A 24,867-nucleotide genomic window follows, 5' to 3' on the forward strand; every position below is an offset into this window, starting at 1 on the left:
ACTGAACTGCTCTATACTACATTCAGTGAGATGAGGTCATGGATTATAGCAAGTTCGAATGTTGTAAACGTCTAAAATGCTTACGCTTAATTTCTGTATTTATTGTGAACATGTAACAAATAATTAGACTTGCACTGAACTGAGGATTATACTTTGAGTAGTCCTGTTCTCTAATCAGTGTCCATAACCATCACTCTCACTTGATTACCTTATTTTCTTCATTAAAAGAGAGAGCTAGAGATGCATGAATTATTTTTTTAAAAGATTTGATTTATTTGAGAGAGAGAGACAGAGAGCACAAGCAGGGAGCAGGGGCAGAGGCAGAAGGAGAGGGACAAGCAGATTCCCTGCTGAGCAGAGGCCGATGCGGGGCTTGATTCCAGCACCCTGAGATCATGACCTGAGCCAGAGTACTGACTGAGACACTCAGGCTCCTCTGCATGAATTATTTTAACTTTCTGGGTCTCTAATAAGTAAATATATATACGTGACACACATCACAATTCCTAATGACCTAGATTAGATTCCAGTATTGGTTATACAAAGTATATTGATGAATAAAACTTGATGATCCTTATCCTCTAGGAGTTTAGGGTCTAAGAGTTGGGGTCTATAAACTTTCACAATAATAATAATAAAATCAACAAAAAAGGGATACATAGAGGATATGAGGAAAAGAAAGAGAGTAGGCAAACTGAAGTTTGAATTCTTGGACTAGATGATACCAGTGTTGGATCTTGAAAAATAGTAAGAGTAAATACAGATTAACAAGCATTGTTAAGGGGTGCCTGCGAGGCTGTCGTTAAGCATCTGCCTTCCGCTCAGGTCATGATCCTGGAGTCCTGGGATTGAGTCCCGCATTGGGCTCCCCACTCTGCGGGAAGCCTGCTTCTCCCTCTCCTACTCCCCTTGCTTGTGTTCCCTCTCTTCCTGTGTCTCTCTCTGTCAAATAAATAAATAAAAATCTTTAAAAAAATAAAAAATATATATTTAAAAAAACAAGCATTGTTAAGGGAAAAAGATGGGTTGAATGGGACCCCTTTTAAAAGGGTTACTATGAGTGCTGTGTGGAGATTATTAGTGGAAGGTGGCAGCGGAAGCCAACTAGGAGGCTACAGATTAGAATTAATAGGCATAAATTTCCTATAAGAGTGGGTAAATTAGCTCCTTAATTGCTGTTCGTATACATTTTCCAGTTAGTGTTAAATTCTGATTACAATCTCCATGTCTGTTTCATTGACAAAATAGCGGGGAATACTAAGCATTTCGCTATCCTGTTCTTTGGTTGACAAAGCAATTCATCTTGACCAAAAAGAACTGTTTTCCTTTTTTCTTTCTGTGTAATCTGGCCAAAAACTCAGGAACTTTGACCACTCAGTCACAAATGAGGTTTTATAATGTAAAACATGTGGATTTACTAAATATTCTTCTTGTTCAGATGATAGGATTTTGTGTAAATTTCTTTGCTGACAAAAAATCAGGATACAAGTGGGGTGCCTGGGTGGCTCAGTTGGTTAAGCATCTGCCTTCAGCTCAGGTCATGATCTCAGGGTTCTGGGACCGAGCCCCAAGTCATGCTGTCTGCTCTGCAGTGAGTCTGCTTCTCCCTCTACCTCTGCCTGCCGCTCCCCCTGCTTGTGCTCTCTCTCTCACTTTCTTTCTGTCAAATAAATAAATAAAATCTAAAAAAAATTCAGGATACAAATAATTAAATAAAAAGAAAATAAATGTGTAATACTGAAATATTATGTAGGTAATGAAAGAAATGATTTTTGAATACAGTTTGTCATTACTATGGATAGGTTAAATTTTAGAATTATTTGTTTGCATTGCTTCAGAAATATTTTATAAAGAGATGAGAAATAAATATATGCACTTGCACTTTCTCAAAGTATTATGGGTAAAAGAAAAATAATATAATTTCATTTTCCCCAATTTCACCTAAGTAGATAGTCTTAAAGCATGGGAACTTATAAATTTGCTTTTATTTTTAAGTTAGTAGTATCAATCTTTTAGTATCTTGAAGATAAGAAAAAAGGCAGGATATTAAAAATGCTTATTTCAGTATTTTATGTGCTTTTTTTCTGTAAACCTAATTATTCTTTTTAACTTTCAGCCAAACAATCATGATAGCATGTGTTAGCCCTTCAGACAGAGATTTTATGGAAACCTTAAATACTCTGAAATATGCCAATCGAGCTAGAAATATCAAGAACAAGGTGATGGTCAATCAGGACAGAGCTAGTCAGCAAATCAATGCACTTCGTAGTGAGATCACACGGCTTCAGATGGAGCTCATGGAGTACAAAACAGTGAGTGAATGGGTTTGACTTTGCATTTTGTGGTGTATCTTGTGAAGAAGTGATGCCTTCTTGTGATGGCTTATACATAACATATCTCCAGAGTCTCTTGTCTGTCAAAATAGTAGCTTCCTTCCTTTTGGAGATCGAATTCTTTAGTTTTCCTTTTGGGTAACTTTTAATATTGTCCAGTCTATCAACCTGACCAACCTCTTGTTTCAAAAGCCTTCCTTAGTCCCTATCTTTAGTGACAAATGCACCACAGAGGGATGTAGTAGAGGGAAAAAGATCTCTTTTGCCTCAAGGCTACTAAAACAAAAGGGCCCTTTGTTGAAGATGTGTTGTATCTTTAAACAAAACTCTTGTGTATGTAAGACCCCTTAACAAGCAAGGAAATATTTTCCTTTCCTAGGGTAAAAGAATAATCGACGAAGAGGGTGTGGAAAGCATCAATGACATGTTTCATGAGAATGCTATGCTACAGACTGAAAATAATAACCTGCGTGTAAGAATTAAAGCCATGCAAGAGACAGTTGATGCATTGAGGACCAGAATCACACAGCTTGTTAGCGATCAGGCTAACCAGGTTCTTGCCAGAGCAGGTATGTGTATAAAGTGGGATAAGTGAGGGATTAACTCCTGGAGGGCAGGGAACATTCTTTGTGCTCATTAATTACCTGGAACATTTCAAGTAGAAATATCAATCTGTGTATATACAGTCTGTGATTTTAAGTTAAATACTTAATTTATAAAAAATGCATTCTTGAAGAAACAAAATGTGGCTTTAGCTCTGTAATATTATTTTATTGTCTGCTTATATAACTAAGGGTAGGAAATCTGCTGTATGAATTGTGTTTTAAAGCATTATTATTTTGTTTCCATAACTTTTTTTCTTTGATTCTGTTTTGAAGTTTAATTTAAAGAAAATTCTTAATTTCATGTTCTGTCTTGCAGGTGAAGGGAATGAGGAGATCAGTAATATGATTCACAGTTACATCAAAGAAATTGAAGATCTCAGGTACAGTTCATGTTCTTTAATATGTAATGCACATGTTTTGGGTTTTGTAGTGTAGTAATATTGTTATTTGTTGAGCTATTGTTTAGTAACTGTTCACGATGATATTTCAGTCCTTTGGTGAGGTTAATTTTAGTAGGTACTTGCCTTTCCCATAATGTCATATTCCAAGCTACTTTTCTCCCTTCTCTTCCCATATTATCCTCCTAATCTAGTTACTGTACTTCTCACTGGGAGCTTACCTAACCTGATGTATAGGACTGGCATAACTGATACCTATAAGGTTACTTTTGGTGCCTTCCCTCCCTGTGCCTCTTTCTCCACCGTTTGGGAATGGTCAACATTAATGTCATTTCTAACTTTTTTTTAAAGATTTGTTTATTTTGGAGTGGGGATGGCAGAGGGAGAGGGAGAGAGAGATCTCAAGCAGACCTTCCTGCTGAGCGTATAGCCTGATGAGGGGCTTGATCTCACAACTCATACCATGATCTGAGCCGAACTCAAGAGTTGGACACTTAACCAACTGAGCCATCCAGCCCCCAGGGTCATTTCTAATTTTTTAAATGTCCAGCTGTTTTTTTATGTGAGACTCATTGCATCCCTACCAATTTTCCTGCCTCTCTGGTACATACAGAGGCACCTTCAACACTCATTTCATACAACATACTACAAATGCTCACCATGTGCCAAACACCATGCGTGAACTCCGCAAGTGTGACATGAACAAGGAATTCCCAGTCTAGGTGGGGCAACTTTCATATATAGTCGCATGTAGTAAATGGAATGATAGAAATTAGTTACAAGAACACCCATGCCTGGTGTGGGAAGGTGGAGGAGACCACTGAGCCCAGACTGGGGTAATACAGATTAGAAAGCAGGTCAGGGACAAAGTTAATTTCTATATTTTCAGGTTCCATGGTCTGCCCTGATGGCTGAGCTACTTTCTCTTGAAGTAAAACTGCAGTCAGCTCCGTTGGGGGCATATAAGTAGCTCAGATCTCATTTTTGCTACCCATTTGCAAAAAATAACCAAGTGGGGGATCATCTTTCATAGCCACCCTGACACTTCTCTTGTATTTGTGTGCTCTTCCCCTCCAACACTGAGCTGTGTTAGAGTCAGAGATGAGTATTGTTTCCATTGTTTCTGCCTCCACAAGGCGCATTGGATCCCTTAAATGTTTCAGGAAGTGAAAACAAATAAGACATTTGATGTGGTTGCAGATTAAGTTACTCAAGTAACTGTTACCCTTATTTGATGTGTATGTATCTATCTATCTATATATATCTAAGCTTTACCTTTTTGGTGGAGGCTTTTGGGACATTGGGTCCTGGTTCTGTCAGCAGCCAATCTGGACTTACAGTTTCTATCCTGTGTTGACAGTGCTGTTTCCTGCCTACTGCCAAAAACTTATTCTCTGCCCTCACTCTGTAGACCCTTCTTACCATTCCTTGAGACATAACTGATATTTCTATCTTTGAATTCTTAAAGATCCTCTTCCTCCTCTTAGGCTGCTTCTCTGTATCTCTTTTATTTCTTTGGCACTGGTCAATTTTTAAGGCTCATTCTAACCTCTGGTTCTTGTGCTTTATTTCTTTTCTTCTAAAGCCATATCAAAGCCTGATCTCACTATAGGACAAATGGCTTGACTAGTGTCATTATTTCCTACAAACGAGAATCATTTCTACTCCTTATAGTGGCTAACCACAACATCTAATATCTTTCTTTTTCAAGTTCTTGATATAAGACCATTCTTTAAGCCGTTTAGAAAACAGAGATGACTCTTAGGCCCTGAGTTCAATCAGTGATCAAATCTTCCTTGGTGTAAGTTAATGGCTTGCTCTATTTGTCCAAAACTTCTTTGATGGTTCTTTAATTAGGTGTGTCCCACTCCTGATGGTAGTCTTCTAGAATCCCAAAGCTGTAATTTACAATATAAAAATAATGTACATAAAGAATAGGCATAAATGAGCTTTGAATTTAAATTGGATTACCTGGATTGAAATTAAATTTTCTATTTATTAATAAGTGTGTGACCTTGGGCAAGTTCCCTAATATCTCTGTGCTTTAAGTTTGTTCATGTCTAAGAATGAGGTAATAATACCTGCTAGTCTCAAGGAGTTATTATGGGGCTCAAATGAAAGAACAAGATGTCACAGCCTAATGTGATATTATTTAGGTCCAAGTTTGCATATCATTTTTTTCTCTACTAAATCCTACTCCACTCCATATTTCTATCAAAACTTCACCTTTGGAAGGCATTTATTCATAGCTCCTTTAACATAATGCACATTTATGTTGATATATTGCCACTTGGGAATGTTCATATTTAAAGTTTTATTCTAATTGCAAAATAGTACTAGTTTTCTTTTAATAAATTTACATGTCCCATTAGTTATTGTGAAATAATAATGGACACTAATTAATTAATTAATTCTTGTTTTCTTGGGGGGGGCTTAAAATTTTTGTAGAAATTTTTGAGAAGATAGGAAAGTATAAAAAAATTAGTCAACCATATTGCTACCATTACTAGAACTGATGTTAACATTTTGGTATATCTCTTTAATGTTTTTTCAATGCATACTTTAGCAAAATTGACATAAGGGTATATATATTGCTTTGCTATCTTTTCTTTGAAATATAAAAAGATATGAGCATTTTTAAATGTTATTAAATATTTTTCTAACATAATTGTTGCATGATTCCATGTGGTACTATCTCGTGGTTGTAATTGATTTGTTTAATTGTCCACTGCTCGATAATTATATCATTTCCAACTTTTTGATAAGGATAGTTATTATTCATTAAATATATTAGCAGTTTGGTGAGTTCTGAATTCATTATATCATTGATCCTCATAACAGTCATAGGAAAACATGTACTTTCATCTCATTTTACTGAGGAAAAAGTAGAGGCTTTTAAAGACTAATAGCCAACAAGTGAGTGACAGAACTAAGATGCAAGCCCTCAGTCTGCTCCTTCCTAAGGAAGTTTATATCCTTCCCCTGATGATTCACTGCTTGGTCGCTTGTTAAATGAAATGCAGGCAACAGGGTTGATTGGTGAGTGGGAAAAGAAAGAGAGTGTTGTTATCAAAAAAGCCCAAAAAGCAACTTCTGCTAATGTATCTTGGGCTTTATGGAGTTGATCCCTAAAGGTTTCAGCTTTTATCAGCACCAGCATTGAAGAAACATTGAATAAACCTCTATGAAATGCAAACTTAAATCAAGTAATAAAAAAAAGAACTTGTCTGGTTATTATATAAATGAACCAATACAAAACAGGTCATTGTTGATAGCTATTTTATTATATTTTTGTTGATTCTTAACATTCATTATTATGTGCCCAGGCTATATTGAAAATATAGAAAAATGTAAATATTGACTTTGGGTTTTTATAGTTAAGCTGAGTTTTTATACCTAGGTTATGCTGTTGATTAACAAAATGACAGCATTATACTCAGAAGTTTCTTTAAAATAATGTTGAAATCATTTAACTTGGAAGTTTGTACACAGCTACTTAACCATTTCAAATTACTGTAATTGTTATTCTGCTCACATATGATACCAGACATATAATAAAAGAATTTCATTAAAGAATGTATAAGATACTGACTTGAAACATATTCACTGACTTATGTACATGCTGTTTCTAGCTGCTTCCAACAGTATCATGAATAATTTTCATAGTGAAAAAACACAGAGCTGACTGCATCTTCTAGAGCTTATAAATTGCAAATTATTCTAACATCTTTCTCTGAAATGCTTGGACATAGCAGAAGTGCTATGCAATATAGTTTTGAGACAGATCTAGTAAGATAGTACTTTCTCCTTATGGCCCTGTCTCAATCACCCTTCTGCCAAATTGACCTTGGAAATCTATTATATTGGAGTAGATAATTGTGTTCTTGATGGTTTAAATCAAGTAGCAATAAAAGACTAGCCTAGTGGACTCTGAATCCCTTTTTGTTTCAAGAGTCCCCTCTTTTAGAACCTCGTCATCCTATGTTATTTTTTTTTTTTTGCATATTACTGACAGTACATACATTATTCTCCTGTCATTATTAGGACTGCTTGAGCAAACAAAAGAATGTTTTCAATTATCAAACTCAGGTTTCCTTGGAGATACCATCTTTTCCCACGCTATGCTTAGGAGCCAGATGTCTTTCAGCCAGTTAGGGGCAAGTTCGACTAAGTATTCCTTACAAAGATTTGGAAATGCTATTATAGCATGATGAATGAGGAACTGAAAGAAAGGGGACCATGCTGCTTGTGGATTTTAAGTTTAAATGATGGGTTTACAAAGCAACATCACTAGTGCCTACTGGCCAGAATGCAACTAATCTAATTACCATAGGCACGTTTGAGCACTAAAAATGTGATTTCAAATTTACAATTATTTAATCAGGGAATTAAAAACATCCTAAACATTAATGTTTGTGAGCACCTTTATTTAAAAAAAAAAACCTACCCTGTAGCAACATTGAAATACATTTTCAATAACATTTTAGCATACAAAACAATATATTTAAAATGTTCCCTATTTATTGCTAGAGTAGTCAGATTTGTAGAGACAGAAAGTATCATGGTGGTTGCTAGGGGCTGGGAGGAGAGGGAAATGAGGAGTTAATGTTTAATGGGTGCAGAGTTTTAGTTGGAGAAAATGAAAAAGTTCTGGAGGTGGATGGTGGCCGTGGTTGCACTATAGTCTGGATGCACATTGTGCTGCAGAGCTATATGCTTAAAAATGGTTAGGGTGATAAATTGTATGCTATGAATTGTTTACTACAATAAAAAATGTGTCCTGTTTAAATATATTTTTATTCACTAGGGCGAAATTATTAGAAAGTGAAGCAGTGAATGAGAACCTTCGAAAAAACTTGACAAGAGCCACAGCAAGATCACCGTATTTTAGTGGATCATCAGCTTTCTCTCCTACTATACTGTCTTCAGACAAAGAGACCATTGAAATTATAGATCTAGCTAAGAAAGATTTAGAAAAGCTGAAAAGGAAAGAAAAGAAGAAGAAAAAAAGGTAGTGTTATAAAGTCACTGCTATATGAATCCCTGTTTTTCTTTCTTTTCAGGATATCTTAATTTGCAATTACAGTGAGTATATATATATAGTCTCACAGTATATTAATAAGGGAAATGTCATTTAAATTAGCTGAAAATTATAATGATATACTTTTAATGGTTTATCTCTACTTGTATGTAAGAAAAATAAGTTCATTATAATAATATGGTAGTAGATTTTATTTAGATATGACAAGGTAAAATTACTATTAGAAATTATTTTATTATTTTTCAAATAGCTGCTTTTGCATTCCATTCATCTTTTCTGCAAAGCTTGCTCTACCATTACCACTCACTGTTTTCATTTCTTTCCCATTTTCTAATGCAATTAAGTAGTCTCATGGATATAATCTGATTCCGTCTAGATTAGTTTAACTAAAGGCTAAACTAATCCATCAGGCTGTCATTTAATGTCATTTGGTCTCTTCAGTATTTTCTGCAGGGCTTCTAATTTGATTATGTCAAAGTTATTTATGTTATTTTAGACCTTTTGAATCAAAAAGGAGTTACTCAGCTTTTTACCACTGTTCTAGGCTTTCTTTTCCTTGCATCCTGATAATAGCTTCCTCTGAAATCAACTGGGTGCGAAGAAGAGGAAAATAAAAATTTGACCACTTGTAATGTGTGAGTGGTTAAATATTCACAAATTCATTATGTGTCTACATATTGATTATGTGGTGCAGTCACATTACTTACTAAATATATTTTAAACCTGCCAGTCAAATTAATTTTAAGCATTTTTGGCTAGATATTCAAAAGGGGGCACAGCTATCAAATGGTTTGTTACAAGAGTCTTGCTTTGTAGAATTATTATTAACATTTAGTCTACCTGCTTCTTTGCTCAGTTTATTTAGAAATTTATTTAGGCAACCAGGCATTTCTTCCTTGAACAGTCCAGTTGACTAAAGTAATTGGAGATTTAAATTTTTCAAGTTAATTCTGCTGTGTGTCCTTCAGTTAAAAAGGAATGATTAGAATAATTAAAAACAAGGAGTTACACATTTATGGTTAGGAGGCATTGCAACTGAAATTGCATTCTTAAGATACTAACGTCTTAATAGGTGTTTTTCTTGGATGACTGATTATGGCAGCAGTAAGATATATAATGATTAGCTTTTATGCAGCGTAGTTAAAACTGAAACAGTGATCACAGAATTATATGTGATCCAACATACTGCTTGAATGAAAATGAGATTTTTGCACACGACTTACTATTTTCTTGTAAAATTCAGTTTCGTAGTTGGTCAAAATATCAAATATTAGGACTTGTTTTTAAAGGTCTTGGTTTTGTTCATGAATAATAAGTATAAGAAAGGGTATCTTTCTCAAGGTCGTGAACTGATTCTGTTGTTTCATTTTGAGGTAAATCTATAGATGTTACCATAATCACCTGTTTGGTATGAATAATGAAAAATAGGGATCCCAATAGAAACCTAGGCTGTCTTGATATTTTTATGGTGAGCATAGGTACCCTAAAATAATACCTCTGGTGGAGGTTATTTTTGTGACAATGCAGGGAGATAAGCATTTTGATTGGTAAATAGTACTAAAGGAAAAATATATTATTATTAACATTTGTCCCTGGTGCTTTTAAGGTAAAAAAATTAAATAGCTGTTATTTCAAAGTGAAAAATTGGCTATTTCAATGATTAAGGTGGATGTAATAATTGTTATGGTAAAAATAATAGCAGATGTTAATGCTAAAAAGACCTTACCAAACAACTGTATTTAAACATAAGAACCCGAGTGAAAAACGTGTTATTTTTTAACAAAAAGTGATATGAAATAAAAAAAAATTGGTGAGGAATAAACCAAACTAGATAAGGTAAATTTAGAGATATAACCTTAATCGTCTTGAAAAAAGTGAATGATGGCTTAAAATGAGAAAAATTAATGCTTCCTAAAAATTAATAACCATATATGATACTTTAAAAAATGCTTTATAAAGCATTTTCACATACATGCTATAATAGCATGTCTCTGTAGAACTAAAACCTACATAATGTAGTGTGAACCTAGAAAAAAATTTTCTTGTGTACCATAAACTGCATGACAGCCTTTAGAACCAGTTTATGAATCTGTATTACTCCACGTATAAATTTATAGAATTTAATACAGTTTTTCTTACCACACTCTATTCAAACCTTGTTGTGGATTTAAACATGAAAATCAATACTGTTTTACTCAGCTTGATTAAAGCATTTCATTTATCAGTGTTAACTTTTTGCTGTAGATCCTAATAACTTTTAGGCTGTGTGTAATGTAAATTCCTATTTTAAAAATAGGAAGCTGCCATTTTAGCTAAAGGGTTTGCTACAGGTTGAAAAAAAGAGTGACTGCAGTTTGTCTAGTCTTCCACTGGAACTCTTTGGAGGCAGCAGCTCCTGTTTAGGTATATTGATTCTGGTTGAGTTGTTTTATATCCCTCATATTTATTTATTTTATTCATCAGAGAAGGCATTGTAAAATTTAGATTCTGCCTCAACCTTACATACATAGTAAGTTCATTTAAAAATTCTTTGGGGAAAAAAAAAGAAAAAAATTCTTTGGAATTTGGGACTAATTTTTCTCTAGAAAATGTTATAAATACATATTTTCCAGGTTTCCCAACTGACTCACATAAAGTGATTTTTTTTTTTTAATCAATTTGTAGGGTGGTAAGAGCAATTTAGAATGGAAGGGGAAAAGGAAAAAAAGGGGAAAAAAAGCTTTCTTTCCTTTCGTGGATGTAGCCAACCTTCAGGGAAAAAGTGTGAATTTCTGCCTTAGCCATCCTTTTTATTCCATCTTCTGACCCCCTGTGTCCTTATGCAGCCGGTCGTGGTCCATTCCTCCCTTATGTGGTCAATTCTCATGCAATTCACCCTATTCCAAAGTATTCCTGATTCCAAAATCATCTACTTCCTTTTGTCCTCTCCTTAAATTCAAATTTGGGAGCAAAACCATCTATGGCTAAAGGAATCCACACTATATATATATCCCCATTATAACCAATAAGCCTCCTTTCTAAGGATGTTTGTAATTTTGAAAGAGGAAGCATTAATTCAAATACTGAGTGACAGCGACCTCATGAAGAAAAAAAAATCAAGGTTTTGTAGGGAAGATTTTTACCTTCTGCTAGCTGAGGGTTTCCAAGATCTATCTGGGGCTTCACGTTTGGGTTCAGATTTCCTAAGCTGCCCTCATTCTCATAGCTGTGTTCTTTTCTCTCCACTAAAGCCACAAATTATTTAGAAGCTCCATTTCTTTTAATTTACTTTGTTTTGTGTTAGTTTTTGGTTGTAGTGGCTACGGGACCTCTGACAAAGTAAGTGTTGGTAGGAGGAGTGGCAAGTGGGTCATTTTATGTTAGAAACTGCTTTTATGTTCAAGGAGGGCATCATAAGTCCTGTTTTACTTGAAAGTTGAACCTTTTTCTACATCAAAGTCTTTATCAAAGCTACAAAAATTAACTAATATGTGGGGTTTAAGGTTTATTCTTCTACCTGTCTGTGCTTATTTCCTATTGAGCTGTAAAATCATCCATAGTTGTAGATAGGAAAATAAGGGAGTGTAACAAAATAAGGTGAAATAATTGAAGAGACTGTATTACCTCTTTTTCAGTAACAGAAATGTTGAAATTGTTGGCAAGATTTGTCGTTCTCTCTCCTCTTAATACTTTCTCCATGTAATGGAACTAAATGGAATAAAAACTGAACTCCTTTAAGTTATGAAGTATCAGATTATTAGTTTATTTTTCTGCCCCCCCCACTGTCTTTTTGAACTACTTGTTGCAGTGTTGTTTAAAGAAACAATTGAAAAGGCATCTAACATTTACCTACTTATTAGCTCATATCATCCATACATTTTAATAGAGCTCTCTTGTGTTAGATAAACAAAAATTCTGCATATTGGATATAGAAAATTTGGGATCTTTGGCAGGGAACCATATCCTTTGAGCTACTGTAATTCATTTTCATTAGTATAAGCCTACATTAGGCATTGATCCCCATTTTTTGGATATCTAGCTTTAAATGACTTGAATTATAAAAAATTTTACTAATTCATCAGACTGCATTATACTTGTGTTTAGTGGTGTCAGGGTGAAACTCTTGAAACACATAGATTACTTAGGTGATGGCTTTATTTTCCTTTTTCTAGCCATTATACTGGACCTTTTGCTCCCTGGTGAATATCACTCTAGAATTTTTTTCCCAGAAGGATTGCTAGTCTCTTCTTGTAATAGCAATATATAAGTTGATTATGAAAAACAGTTGCAGGCCAACAAATAAAAATCACATGCAAACACATGAAAATAACTGACTTGAAATAATTTATACTTAAGGCCCAGTCTCTTCATTTCATTTCAATATTGATGATTCTGAAAAATATTTTTGGAATTCTCGTTGCAAGTGTGCTATATCAAGATTGCTATATGCTTAATCAGAGCCTAGCACATCTGTCTTTTTGTTTATATGATAAATATTGGTATCCAGTACATTCCATTGAGTAAAGATCCCTAATTCTGTGTATTGAATGTTGTTTAAATTACATTTCAAAGTCTTTAAGTACATAGTTTTAGTTTTTCTTATATTTTTCTGATTCAAGAACAATCTTACTAATGGAAAGTACTACATTTCCCATTTTATTGCCACCTTTGCCTTAATCCTTTTAATAGTTTTTAATTATTAGAACAGTGATATTATGAGATTTTATTTTCAATTAATAAAATTACAGTTTTTCACTGATATCATAACAATCATACTCATTTGACTGTAATACCATTTCATGTATAATTTTGAAATAGAACTTTTTTTTTTAGATTTAGTGATGTTCACATGTAGTATGTTAAAAATAGAAAACAAGTTTTAGAAGTAGCATTCTAGTATGTAGTATTAATGGTATTTTCATATTATGGTATAAAGGCATTACTTTTTGAAGTTCTTTTAATGATGCCATAAAAAGGTCTTTTGGGAAGGCTTAAAAGGAAGAGGATATCATTGAAAGTGGGCTTTTTTGGGGAAACTGAGAAAATTGAACCATTTCAGATTAAAAAAAGCAATGGCATCCAAACACTCTTACTACTGATCAAGTTATATAAACTGAGACTCTACATTTTACTGCTAAATAATTTCAACTATAGCCTATATACTCTTCTTAGATATAATGCTGCTTGTTTTTCTACTTACTTTTTATTCATACAAAATGTATTGCCTTTTTACTGTGTATTGTCCTTTGATGATATCTTTTAAAATTTATTTTAAAGTCTTCAAGCTCATGTATCATTTTTACCTTCTTATCACTTTCGCTTTTTACTGTCTGGTTTGTCCTTCATTGGCTTGGCCTTCCAATACTGTGCCTCGTGATTTTGAAGGCTACAGAAACTTGAGGAAAGCAATCGAGAAGAAAGAAGGTTGGAATATTTCCCAGGTTTTTTATTAAAATGTCATTTAAATACTTAGTTGCCATTCACAAGGAAATATGTTATAGAATTATAGATTGTTTCAGACTAGATTAGCTTGGTGCTCCTAAAATTAATGATGATTTTATAAAATTGACAAATACATCAAATATATTTCTAGAAACTACTTTTTCAGAAGAAAACCCTCACAAGTTACATGGATTAAAATTCAGGCAATTTCACGTGACTTCTGAATAAACTAGCATAATTATGATGGTGACTTACCTATTTTAGACTAAAAATGACCCCTCAAAAACCCACCATGGACTTTCAGAATGTATCTTTCAAAAGCTTGTGAGCAGACTGGGAATTTTTAATTGGGTGGGAATTGAGATTTTGTTGCAGCCCATGCTAAGTCACAGGTGGCTTTTCTTCTCTCTTCCTTATTTGGTGTAGTTTTGGAATATTATATTTGCAATACAAACGTATTTGTATATACAAATATTTTAGTAGTTGTTGGAAAACAACATTAAATGGCAACAAAGCAACAGGAAAATGTGGCCTTATTACAGATAAGATTTATAAGGCGTTTTTAAGGTTGAATTAGAAAAATAAGTGTTGCTTTTAAAATGTATTTGAGGTGAGGATCAGAAACAGGTATTTTCTTTTTTTTGCTTAAAATTTGAGCAAAATTTAGAGGCATGTTTCTGAACTCTCCATATAATAAAAATTAATATTTTAGTCATTCAGAATTATAGTTATTTAAACCAGGATTAAGTAGGATTTTACTTCTTATCAGAACTTCTCTTCATAGATTTTTCTAAACCTCCAGATTATATCATCAAAATGATTAAGAAAATAATATTTAAATATTTTAGAAGCACCGCTTTAGAAATTTCATCTCTTACTTAAAATAAGCCTTTTGAGAACTTTTACTATGCAATAATTAGTTACAGTAATATCTTATTTTAAATATGAAAGCTTAAAAATTTTATTTTCTTAAAATTATTTAATAATTTACATTCCACAATTATATTCCACATATTATTTAGTGTTCTGCAGTATCTATAATTTTATTCTATAATTCTATAACTTATTTAAAGTATTCTATAATGAGAATGTAATTCTGATTGTTTGCACTAGAACTCACCTAATTAGCATGTGTTTAGGACATTATACGAATCAAATTATAGCATTAAAAATGCGAGATTTTTTCTACTTCAGAAGGTCAAAATAAAATGCATAGTTAAAGTAATGTATGGAAGCCACCCTTCCACCTTAAAATTTTCAAGTCCTTTGTCTTTAGTGAGTGAAGTTGGCTTCCAGTTTTTATAGCATCCCCTAAAGGATGGCAAAAGCATAGCAGTGTTATGTTCTAGGACAGGGCTTTCTCAACGTGAATATGTATACAGATCACCTGAGTGGTTTGATAGAATGAAGATTCTGATTCAGTAAAACTGAGGTGGAGTTGAGATTTTGACTATCTCACTAGCTTCTGGGTGAAGCTCATGCTCCCATGTCTATGAACTGGACTTTAAGTGTAAGATTCTAGAATACCAGCCGGGGAGTCAAGATACTTCCCCGGGCTGCAGTTTCTTTTTAGGTTGTCAACAAAAATGTTGACATTGGTTGTGAAATGTCAAAGGGGTTAAACTGCATGATCACTAGTGTTCCTTCCAACTTCAAAATTCTGATTCTGTGTAACATGCAAACTTAAATATCTTTCGTGCTTCTTAGTTATTTTAGATATCAATTTGTCTCAGTTTATTGAGGAAAACTTGAATATTTGAGGTACAATAATTATAAAGTATCAACTTGTATTTTAAAAACTTAAGTTTTAAGTGATAAAGGTAAATTAATAATGTAAAGTTATAACTGTTGATCTTTCTGCATCAAAATTGGCATGAATAGCACATAATATATGAATTACCTTTATATGTAAGTGAAAACATTTGCTGGATACTGGTGACTTGAAGAAAGTAGGAGGGTTGCAATAAAGTGGTCATCTAGCTATAAACCAGAGTAAAAGAGAATTTGGGTTGGAGCTTAAATAATGAAACAACCAACAATAACAAAAATTGTGTGTTGCAACAATTTACAGGTGAGGAAGGAAGACTTCATAGGGGAGAAACTGGGGAATGGTGATGGGAAATTTCTTTCCAAACACATTCACCTGTCCTAACCTTAACCTCAGTCCTAAACCTCAAGTATAGTCTGTTTGAGTGCCCCATACTATCCTTTGAGTGGGGTGATGGATGAAGGGGAGTTTCTTTCTAGAGTTTCAGTTGGAACTGCGTGATGGAAAATCAACAGCTCTAGTATATAATACAAGTGATGTAAGAGAGGCATTCAGTATAATCATTTTTTTTCTAACAAAATGATTTAACAACACTCATGGCACCCTGTTATAATTTACTTGATTTCTCTCCAGTTAAGATTGTTTTATTGGTATTACTACTGGTTTTTCCTTCTCACTCTAGAGATATGCTGTCTTCTACCCATCTTTATGCATCTTTCAGCCTGTGCCATTAGACTCCAACATAATTAGTGCACGAGACACATAGAGGTGACAAACAGGTGCTCATGCACAGTAATAGAGATTAATATATTTAGTAAACACTGCATATTTATTATGTACATCCCCTGGGTATGGGGGGCATAATGTTGAGTCAAACAGGCATGATCCCTGCCCTAACAAGGCTTACAGTTTAGTAGGGAAGACAGAAATTAAAGAAATGATCACATAAATAAACTCTGAAAAGAGCTTACAAGGAAAAAGTGATTTATCTTGCTGTGAGTACAAAAGTATCTGTGAGGATTGGGACCTAGGGTTAAACATTTCAGTTTAATAATAACAGAGCTTAAAGAAGATTAAATTTTTAGCCTAGAAACTAAAAACAAGTCCAGGTATTAGGGCAGTTTTTTAATGTAGCAGAATGCCTGAAAGATATGATAGCTGTTATAAAGTTATTTTGATAAAGTTTTTAAGCTCTTTCTAGGGGAATTTTATTTGGAGAATATTTCCTTTTTGAGTATTTTTTTATTGATGATTTCAGAATGTTGCAGTAGCACAAGAAGAAATCTTTCACATATAGATTTATTTGAAGTTCACTTTCTTAATATTATTTAGTTTGATTAAATGTATGAGTCTAGTGAACAGATGTGTAACTTCTGCGCATAATTGATCATGGTTGCTGAACCCTAGAAGAGTCATAGTCAATTAAGTGTGAAAAACTTTGCTCACTGTAGTGTGCACTGTCTTCTTCTTAAGGCCACTGGGGCTGAGTTAGGTTAGCTATAAGCATTACCTGACATCAGTATGTGGTTAGAGCTGTTAGTACCAGATGACCAAACAGGAGGCTTCTATTTGGTATGGCCCATCTTGCAGCAGATCCTGGAATTTCCTATTCAGTCGAAGGTCAGGCTGAACCTCAGACAGTTTTGATGTGCAAAGACCCATTTCTTTGAGAAAATTTTAAGAGTCCTGTGCCATAGGTATGGCGTAGGAAAAAAGCCTGTGCTATTACTAGAAGATACCTAACCACACTAATGGATACAGCTAGTGTAGACAAACTTACTGTGAGCAGATTTATTCTGGATCTTTAAATTTATTCTTAAACGTATTAGGACATCAATAAAAATTCAGCTTCTGTATCTTTGTGTTTAGATGGGAAAAGTCATATATTTAGATGAGAAAAGAAAAATACTTGTTTTGATTTTCTTTGAATTTAAATCACCTACGTTCTAGTTAACTGTCACTATGACTACCTCATAGCTACCTCATCAGATCTCATCCTCTAGGGTATAATCTCTTCCTCAGTGTTTCTAGGAAATAAGCTTTTCTACAATGATATAAATCACTATTGTTTGAATGGCAATTTCAGTTTTCCTCTGAAGCATCACACATAACTTTGCTCAGTCAAACGATAAACCCTTCTAGTTTGTTTTCACAAATAATTGATGATTTTTAAGATCTGGGAGGCAAAAGTGAACAATTTCCCTCTCTATTTTAATACTGTACCCTTTTGTTCCTTTTTTTTAAAGTGTGGCTGGTAAAGAGGATAATACAGATACTGACCAAGAGAAGAAAGAAGAAAAGGGTATTACAGAAAGAGAAAACAATGAATTAGAAGTGGTAAGTATGAAAGAATGAACTTGTATATTTCAGTGCCTGAATTTAGCTTGTTTATGGTTGCTGATAACTATCCTAATTTATATGTAGACTTATATGTAGAAAAGAGAAATGGTTATCATGTATCCATTTTAAACTGTTTGCTTGAGGACTTCTTTTCTTCAGAAATATGAGCTATAAAATACTGGCAACTGTCAATCGTGTGCAATGTGAGAGCATTGTGTGTATGTGTGGAAGGGGGTAGAATACTAGGAGAGGTGAAGTACTATTTTATTTAAGACAAAATTATGTAATAACCCTAACATTGTGGAATGATTTTTGCACTGTTGAAAGGTGAATTTTGTGTACTTCTGTATTTTGTACTCCAGCAATCTCTCTTAATGAGGTAATCAGTTTGTTTGGTTGATATTTGTGCTATTAACAGTCATAAATCACATTTTAGGAAGAAAGTCAAGAAGTGAGTGATCATGAGGAAGAAGAGGAGGAGGAGGAGGAGGAAGAGGATGACATTGAAGGGGGTGAAAGCTCCGATGAATCAGATTCTGAATCAGATGAGAAAGGTACTTGCTGTTTAGTACAAGGACAAAAATTAATTTGGGGAATTTGTTTAAAATACGGGCAGAAAACATTCTCCATTCATCCTTGACGAGGGCAGCCTTTTGACTGCTGACTTGTGTATTCCCTCCCAGCCTCATGTTTCTGCCCCTCCTGGATTTAGTCATTGTGTGATTTCCATTCTTAGCACAAATAGTATCTGTTGTCACTGATCCATGTGAACAGTCTATCTGTTCACCTCTTTTTTAGTTTTTGGTTTATCCAGGAAATTTTCCTTATAGCTGTTAAGTGAATACCTGGATGTAGATGGTGGTTTCCATGCTCTTGCTTGAAAGTTAGAATTATGGTATTGTGGCCTATTACAGTGTGTTTATTTTCTTCTTTTATAAATAGCTAATTATCAAGCAGACTTAGCAAACATTACTTGTGAAATTGCAATCAAGCAGAAGCTGATTGATGAACTAGAAAACAGCCAGAAAAGATTGCAGACACTGAAAAAGCAGTATGAAGAGAAGTTAATGATGCTGCAACATAAAATTCGGGACACTCAGCTTGAGAGAGACCAGGTGCTCCAGAATTTAGGTAAGAATTGCATTTAATTCTAATTAAGGTTCCAACTAAATTGCCAAAGTGGGTTTTTATCATTTCTGCCTTTAGAAGAAAGAAGTTACATTAGAAGCCACATTATATGCAAGTTTGTCTCATTATGTTAAATATTGCTTATTTTTTCATTCTGGTTCCTATCTAGGCTATTTAATTATTTTGTCCAAAGTTGTGGCTAATTGTTTTACTGTCTTGATTTATGCTGGGAATATTTTTTAAATTAAAAAAAAACTTAAATAATTGTTAAACTAAGCTGAGAATACATAATAAAAGAGAGACTGATTCACAGGTGCCCTGGCCTCTTGAGGTTTGTGTTTGGAAGATTTTCTCTGAGCTCATGAGTTATAAATCAGCAAAATGAAAATCTGTATCTTATAGAAATAAATATAAATACCCTCTGATCATTTAGGTTCAGTGGAATCTTACTCAGAAGAAAAGGCAAAAAAAGTTAGGTCTGAATATGAAAAGAAACTCCAAGCCATGAATAAAGAACTACAAAGACTTCAGACAGCCCAAAAAGAGCATGCAAGGCTGCTTAAAAACCAGTCTCAGTATGAAAAGCAATTGAAGAAATTGCAGCAGGATGTGATGGAAATGAAAAAGACAAAGGTATTGATTATATTTTGCATTAAAGTCTGATGTTGAGGATATTTGTGTCATTTGGGACAAAAAATTATTGTGGTTCTTTCCATATTCAATAAAAGGTAACCCAGTCTTAAAAATGATGCACTTCCTTTTGGCAATTAGAAGTTGTTTCCTATTGTCATCCATTATCAAAGCCTTTCTTCAGAGTAGCTGAAAATCATGTGGTCAAAAACAGGGCTTCTTTGATGGATATAACTCTCCTCCTGAAACACATAATATATTATGAACATGCAAAAAATTGATAATTACATAACAAACACTATATTCACTATTTAAGATATTAAACATTTACAGTATACACAAAACCTATGTATTCCTTTCTGATCATATTCCCTTTTCCCCCAGAGGTAACAACTACCTTGAATTTAGTGTTTATCCTTCCCATGCGTAGAAAAATATAAATTGTCTTCTCTTGACAAAAGAGAGTATGTGAATCCTTATCTGTCCTGTGTTTTTGTTGTGGAATTAATTATTCTTATTAACATTCGGCCTGACAATCAATGTCAAATAACAAATGTGAAATAGCAAATGTGAAAATGATTTAGGAATTTTAGATTATAATGTGTCTTTGCTGATGACAGCAATAGCTAAAATTATTAGGTGCTTACTATATGCCAGGCATTGTTATAAGCACTATACAGATATTACTCAATAAATTATCATAATAGTCCAATGCCATAGAGCTGTTACCTCTATTTTATATATGAGAAATGAAAACCTAGAGAGGTTAAGTAATTTGTTCAAGGTCACACAGCTACTGGTAATAAGTACCAGAAATAAGTACCAACTGAACACTGAATATAAAATGCATAGAGCACTAAGCAGTTTGATGGAAACATACTAGAAAATTATTAGAAATAGAAATCTATTAATCCCACAAAATAAGAATTGACCATTTAAAATGTGCAGCAAAGCTCCATTGTTTCCATGTTAAGTATTCAGAATTCTAACTGCTTACTTCCATACATGTGATTAATTTAATGAATGTTGTGATAGGAAAACTCCAATAGATGTGTTTACCTAATTTTTTTAGGTTCGACTAATGAAACAAATGAAAGAAGAACAAGAAAAAGCCAGATTGACAGAGTCTAGGAGAAACAGAGAGATTGCTCAATTGAAAAAAGATCAACGTAAAAGAGATGTGAGTGGACTTTAACTTTTAGTTATATACAAATATTGTACACTGAACAAGCTTGTTTAGTAAATGGAAGAAAATTTTTTGATAACTATAACTATGAAGTGCTGGTTAAGACCATAATTAAGCATTAATTTTATAACATGGCATTTATTATAATGTATGTATGAATTATAGTAACTCAATATACAAGGTTCTAAAAAACACTATAATATTATTATAAGTTTTATTAGAGGCTTATTTCCTAGATGATGAGATGTGAGAAAATGGCAAAGGATAATTGATTATCTCTAGGGAGATCAGGGAACTACTTGCAGTATTATGTAAGATAGTGATTTTAGGATGGTTCCAGACAGTTTCACCACTAGCGATTCTTAGCAAGGTTCCTGGAATAATAACCCACTTCCAGTAGAGGAGGCTTTACTAAGAGCTATAAAAGTTTTCATATTCTTTCACTTAAGAATCCTACTTCTCCCATGAACTTAGACTAGGAAAATAATCTAAAATCAAAAAAATCGTTATGAGTTAAAATCTTTATTTTAGGGTTATTTGTAATAGTGAAAAATGTAAAAACAACAAAGATGCTTGACAGTAGGAGGAATGGTTAAATTATTGCCCATCTCATTTAATAGGTTATTATTCATCCATTGAAGATTAGGATTTGGAAACTGCTTATAGTAAAATGAAAAATGACTGTGATTTAACATTAAGTGTAAAGTAGCATTTTTTAAAAGAATTTACTTATTTGAGACAGAGAGAGAGCATGAGCTGCGGGGGGGAGGCAGAAGGAGAGGGAGAAGCAGACTCCTCGCCGAGCAGGGATCCCCATGTGGGGCTCCATCCCAGGACAAGGAGATCATGACCTGAGCCAAAGGCAGAGGCTTAACTGACTGAGTCATCCAGGCACCTCATAAAGTAGCATTTCATATATGCATGCTTGATTAAAATGAGGGAAAAAATTTTAAGGATATATACCAACATGCTAACTGTAACTGTGTTAAGGTTTTAGGTTAAAGTCAGTTTGTTTTTTCTTCTTTCCAAATTTCTGGCAAAATGGTTATTTCATTTATGATTTTTTTTTCCTCAGAAGAAGAGGCCATCATGGTCTTTTTCCCATTGTTGGTTAGGTTTCAGCCTCTGTTCTTTTTTCTTGCTCAACTTGTTCTAAATCCTCCCTGAAGAAAATGTGAGCAAATAGCATATTTTAGGAAGTAGACATGTACTTTGGGAGGTAAAAAGACAATTTAAGGAGATAGAAGGGAGTAATGAGAAAAGTAGATATTTTCATGAGATGACTGCTGTATTAAGGCTATATTTCTTTCTTTTTTCTTATTTACAAAAATTGGCAGATATTCACGAGCCGTAAAAATCACTCCTTTAAACTGTGCAATTTAAGGATTTAGTATCTTCACAGAATTGTGCAACAATCATTACTGTTTTATTCCAGAATATTTTTTATCACTCCAAAAAGAAACTCCGTACCCATTAGCAGTCACTCCCATTCTTCCCCCTCCCTGGCCCTTGACAGCCACTCTAGAATACTATCTGTCTCCGTGGATTTGCCCACTGTGGATGTTTCATATGAATGGAATATACAATATGTAGCCTTTTTTATCTGGCTTTTTAAATTTAGCATGATGTTTTCAAGGTTCATCTATGTTATTGCATGTATTGGTAGTTCATTCCTTTGTATGATTGTATGGATAGAGCACATTTTGTTTATCCATTCCTTAATTGGTAGATGTTTGGGTTATTTCCACTTTATGGCTATTTATTTATGTATTTATTTAGAAGTTTTTATTCAAATTCCAGTCCGTTAACATACAGTGTAATATTAGCTTCAGGTGTGCAGTATAGTGTACAATATAGTGACTCAACACTTCCATACAACACCCAGTGCTCATCACAACAAATGCCCTCCTTCATCCCACCACCTTTTTCACCCATCCCCTCCCCTCTGGTAACCACCAGTTTGTTCTCTGTAGTTAAGAGTCTGTTTCTTGGTTTGCACCTTTCTCTCTTTCTTTGCCTTTGCTCATTTGTTTTGTTTCTTAAATTCTGCATATTATTCAGCCATAAAAAAGAATGAAATCTTGCCATGTGCAATAATATGGATGGAGCTAGAGAATATTATGCTAGGTGAAATAAGTCAGAGAAAGACAAAACCACATTTATTTTGTTTTTAATCCAAACTTTGGGATGACAGGAATAATTTTCTTACAATATTCACTACTTATTTCTTTGTAACTAATTCATATGAGACATAGAGGTCAATATTGAACAACTAACTCCTGGGATGGAACTTTTGAATCTTATTTCACAACATAGGATCATATATGATAGAATATTCTGTTATATAGTTGTGATGGTGGCTAATCACATACAAAGCTAACATTCAGACTCCCTCACCCTTTTACTTCTTGCGGTGTGTGTGCATATTGAACCCCTTTCTAAGTTTTTTCACGTCCTATTCATCTTTTAACCCTTTGTATATTTGTACACAATACAAATAATATGAATGAACTTGAGATTTTAACTTAGAATGGAAAAAACTTAATGTAGTAGTAACAAGCTTCGAACTATATGTTAATTTTAATTTTTGGTAGTTCATTCATTTAAAAATACTTGTTAACTTTGCCTCTATGTCAATCATTGTTGTAAGTAATGAAGATATGGCAGTGATTAAGATAGAGTCTGTTTCTCCAAGAATTCTCATCTGATGACACAGGAATATGCATAAACATGAGATGAATGATCTGTTTGAATTAGTGATACAAAACATAAAGGGTTATTTAGTAGATCACAGAATTTAAGTCCCAGAAGGGATATTTGTGATTAAGCCCAATTCCTAAGCTTTGCCCAAGATCACAGTTGAATAAATGACAGAACTAGAACTAGGATCTCTGTTCTTTTTTAGCCCCAAAATTCTTTCCTAAATTATAGCCTTACAAAAAGGCTCAGAGTAATTTATAATAAATTGTCTTTATCATATAAAGTACCTAGAAACAAATTGGCAGCCAATACTGACATGTTTTATTGTTCATTCACTTTACCCAACATAATATTTTCAAAGTTATTATAAAGTGTTAATATAATTATTATGTTTTCCCTATATTTAAAACAGAGTTAATAATTACTGTATATATTATAAAGTGACTTTATTGAAAATATTCTAAGCTGTATTTCTTCCTGTTCATGCCTCAGCTAGCAAAACAAAATGTCTAGCAAAAATGAAATGATATAATATTTAAAAGGATTTAGAAAAGTACTTGTGTATAGTAAGTATTATATATTGTATCTTAAATAAAAGTATGTCACAGAGATAACTTCATTTTTTAGAAAAAGGTGGCTGTATCAGTATGCATTTTTATTTATGGGAATAAAATATCCTTATTTGTAGTAATGGATGCAAGGTTGTTGTTAGCTCATATTCTGCTAAGAACTGTTATAGTTCACAATGGGATGGGGGACTATATTAATGCAGGAGTAGAAAGCATCATATCTTTCAGTTTACCATTTTAACTTATTTGTTATTATCTTATAGCATCAACTTAGACTTCTGGAAGCCCAAAAAAGAAACCAAGAAGTGGTTCTTCGACGCAAAACTGAAGAGGCAAGTCAATCATTTGGGGGAAACATTCTGGCTTTGAGGTAAATGATATATTTCTGTAGATGAGGAGAATAAGCCAATCTCTCTTGCTCTTTCAGGTTACAGCTCTTCGTAGGCAAGTGAGGCCCATGTCAGATAGAGTGGCTGGGAAAGTCACTCGGAAGCTGAGCTCATCTGATACCCCCCAGGACGCGGGTTCCAGTGCAGCTGCTGTAGAAGCAGATGTATCAAGGGCAGGAGCCCAGCAGAAAATGAGAATTCCTGTGGCAAGAGTCCAGGCCTTACCAACGCCCACAACAAATGGAACCAGGTCAGTACAATTCTTCTATTCCTTCTGACATAATCTTTGTGGCATTATTATTAAATGTTGGACTTCAATGGAAAACAGCTCATTATTTGGCAGTATACAATCTAGTAAT

The 24,867-nt window shown here is 33.7% G+C and overlaps 1 protein-coding gene across 14 annotated transcripts in view; it reads left to right on the top strand.

Moving 5' to 3' along the window:
• KIF21A (kinesin family member 21A) overlaps window positions 1–24,867 on the top strand; it is a 145,146-nt gene that overhangs the window by 78,696 nt on the left and 41,583 nt on the right. For 8 of the 14 annotated variants that reach the window (XM_027593156.2, XM_027593157.2, XM_027593161.2 and 5 more), the window contains 12 exons: window positions 2,117–2,312; window positions 2,713–2,902; window positions 3,255–3,318; window positions 8,144–8,347; window positions 13,742–13,780; window positions 17,813–17,903; window positions 18,343–18,460; window positions 18,849–19,037; window positions 19,468–19,667; window positions 20,737–20,844; window positions 24,383–24,451; window positions 24,547–24,758. In XM_027593156.2, coding sequence (XP_027448957.1) covers window positions 2,117–2,312; window positions 2,713–2,902; window positions 3,255–3,318; window positions 8,144–8,347; window positions 13,742–13,780; window positions 17,813–17,903; window positions 18,343–18,460; window positions 18,849–19,037; window positions 19,468–19,667; window positions 20,737–20,844; window positions 24,383–24,451; window positions 24,547–24,758 — 1,680 coding nt within the window. The remainder of the gene's footprint in view (window positions 1–2,116; window positions 2,313–2,712; window positions 2,903–3,254; window positions 3,319–8,143; window positions 8,348–13,741; window positions 13,781–17,812; window positions 17,904–18,342; window positions 18,461–18,848; window positions 19,038–19,467; window positions 19,668–20,736; window positions 20,845–24,382; window positions 24,452–24,546; window positions 24,759–24,867) is intronic. The other 6 variants (XM_027593159.2, XM_027593160.2, XM_027593169.2 and 3 more) reach the window with 1 other exon arrangement.

Source organism: Zalophus californianus, chromosome 9 (genome assembly GCF_009762305.2).
Source record: "Zalophus californianus isolate mZalCal1 chromosome 9, mZalCal1.pri.v2, whole genome shotgun sequence".
Taxonomy (NCBI): Eukaryota; Metazoa; Chordata; class Mammalia; order Carnivora; family Otariidae; genus Zalophus; species Zalophus californianus.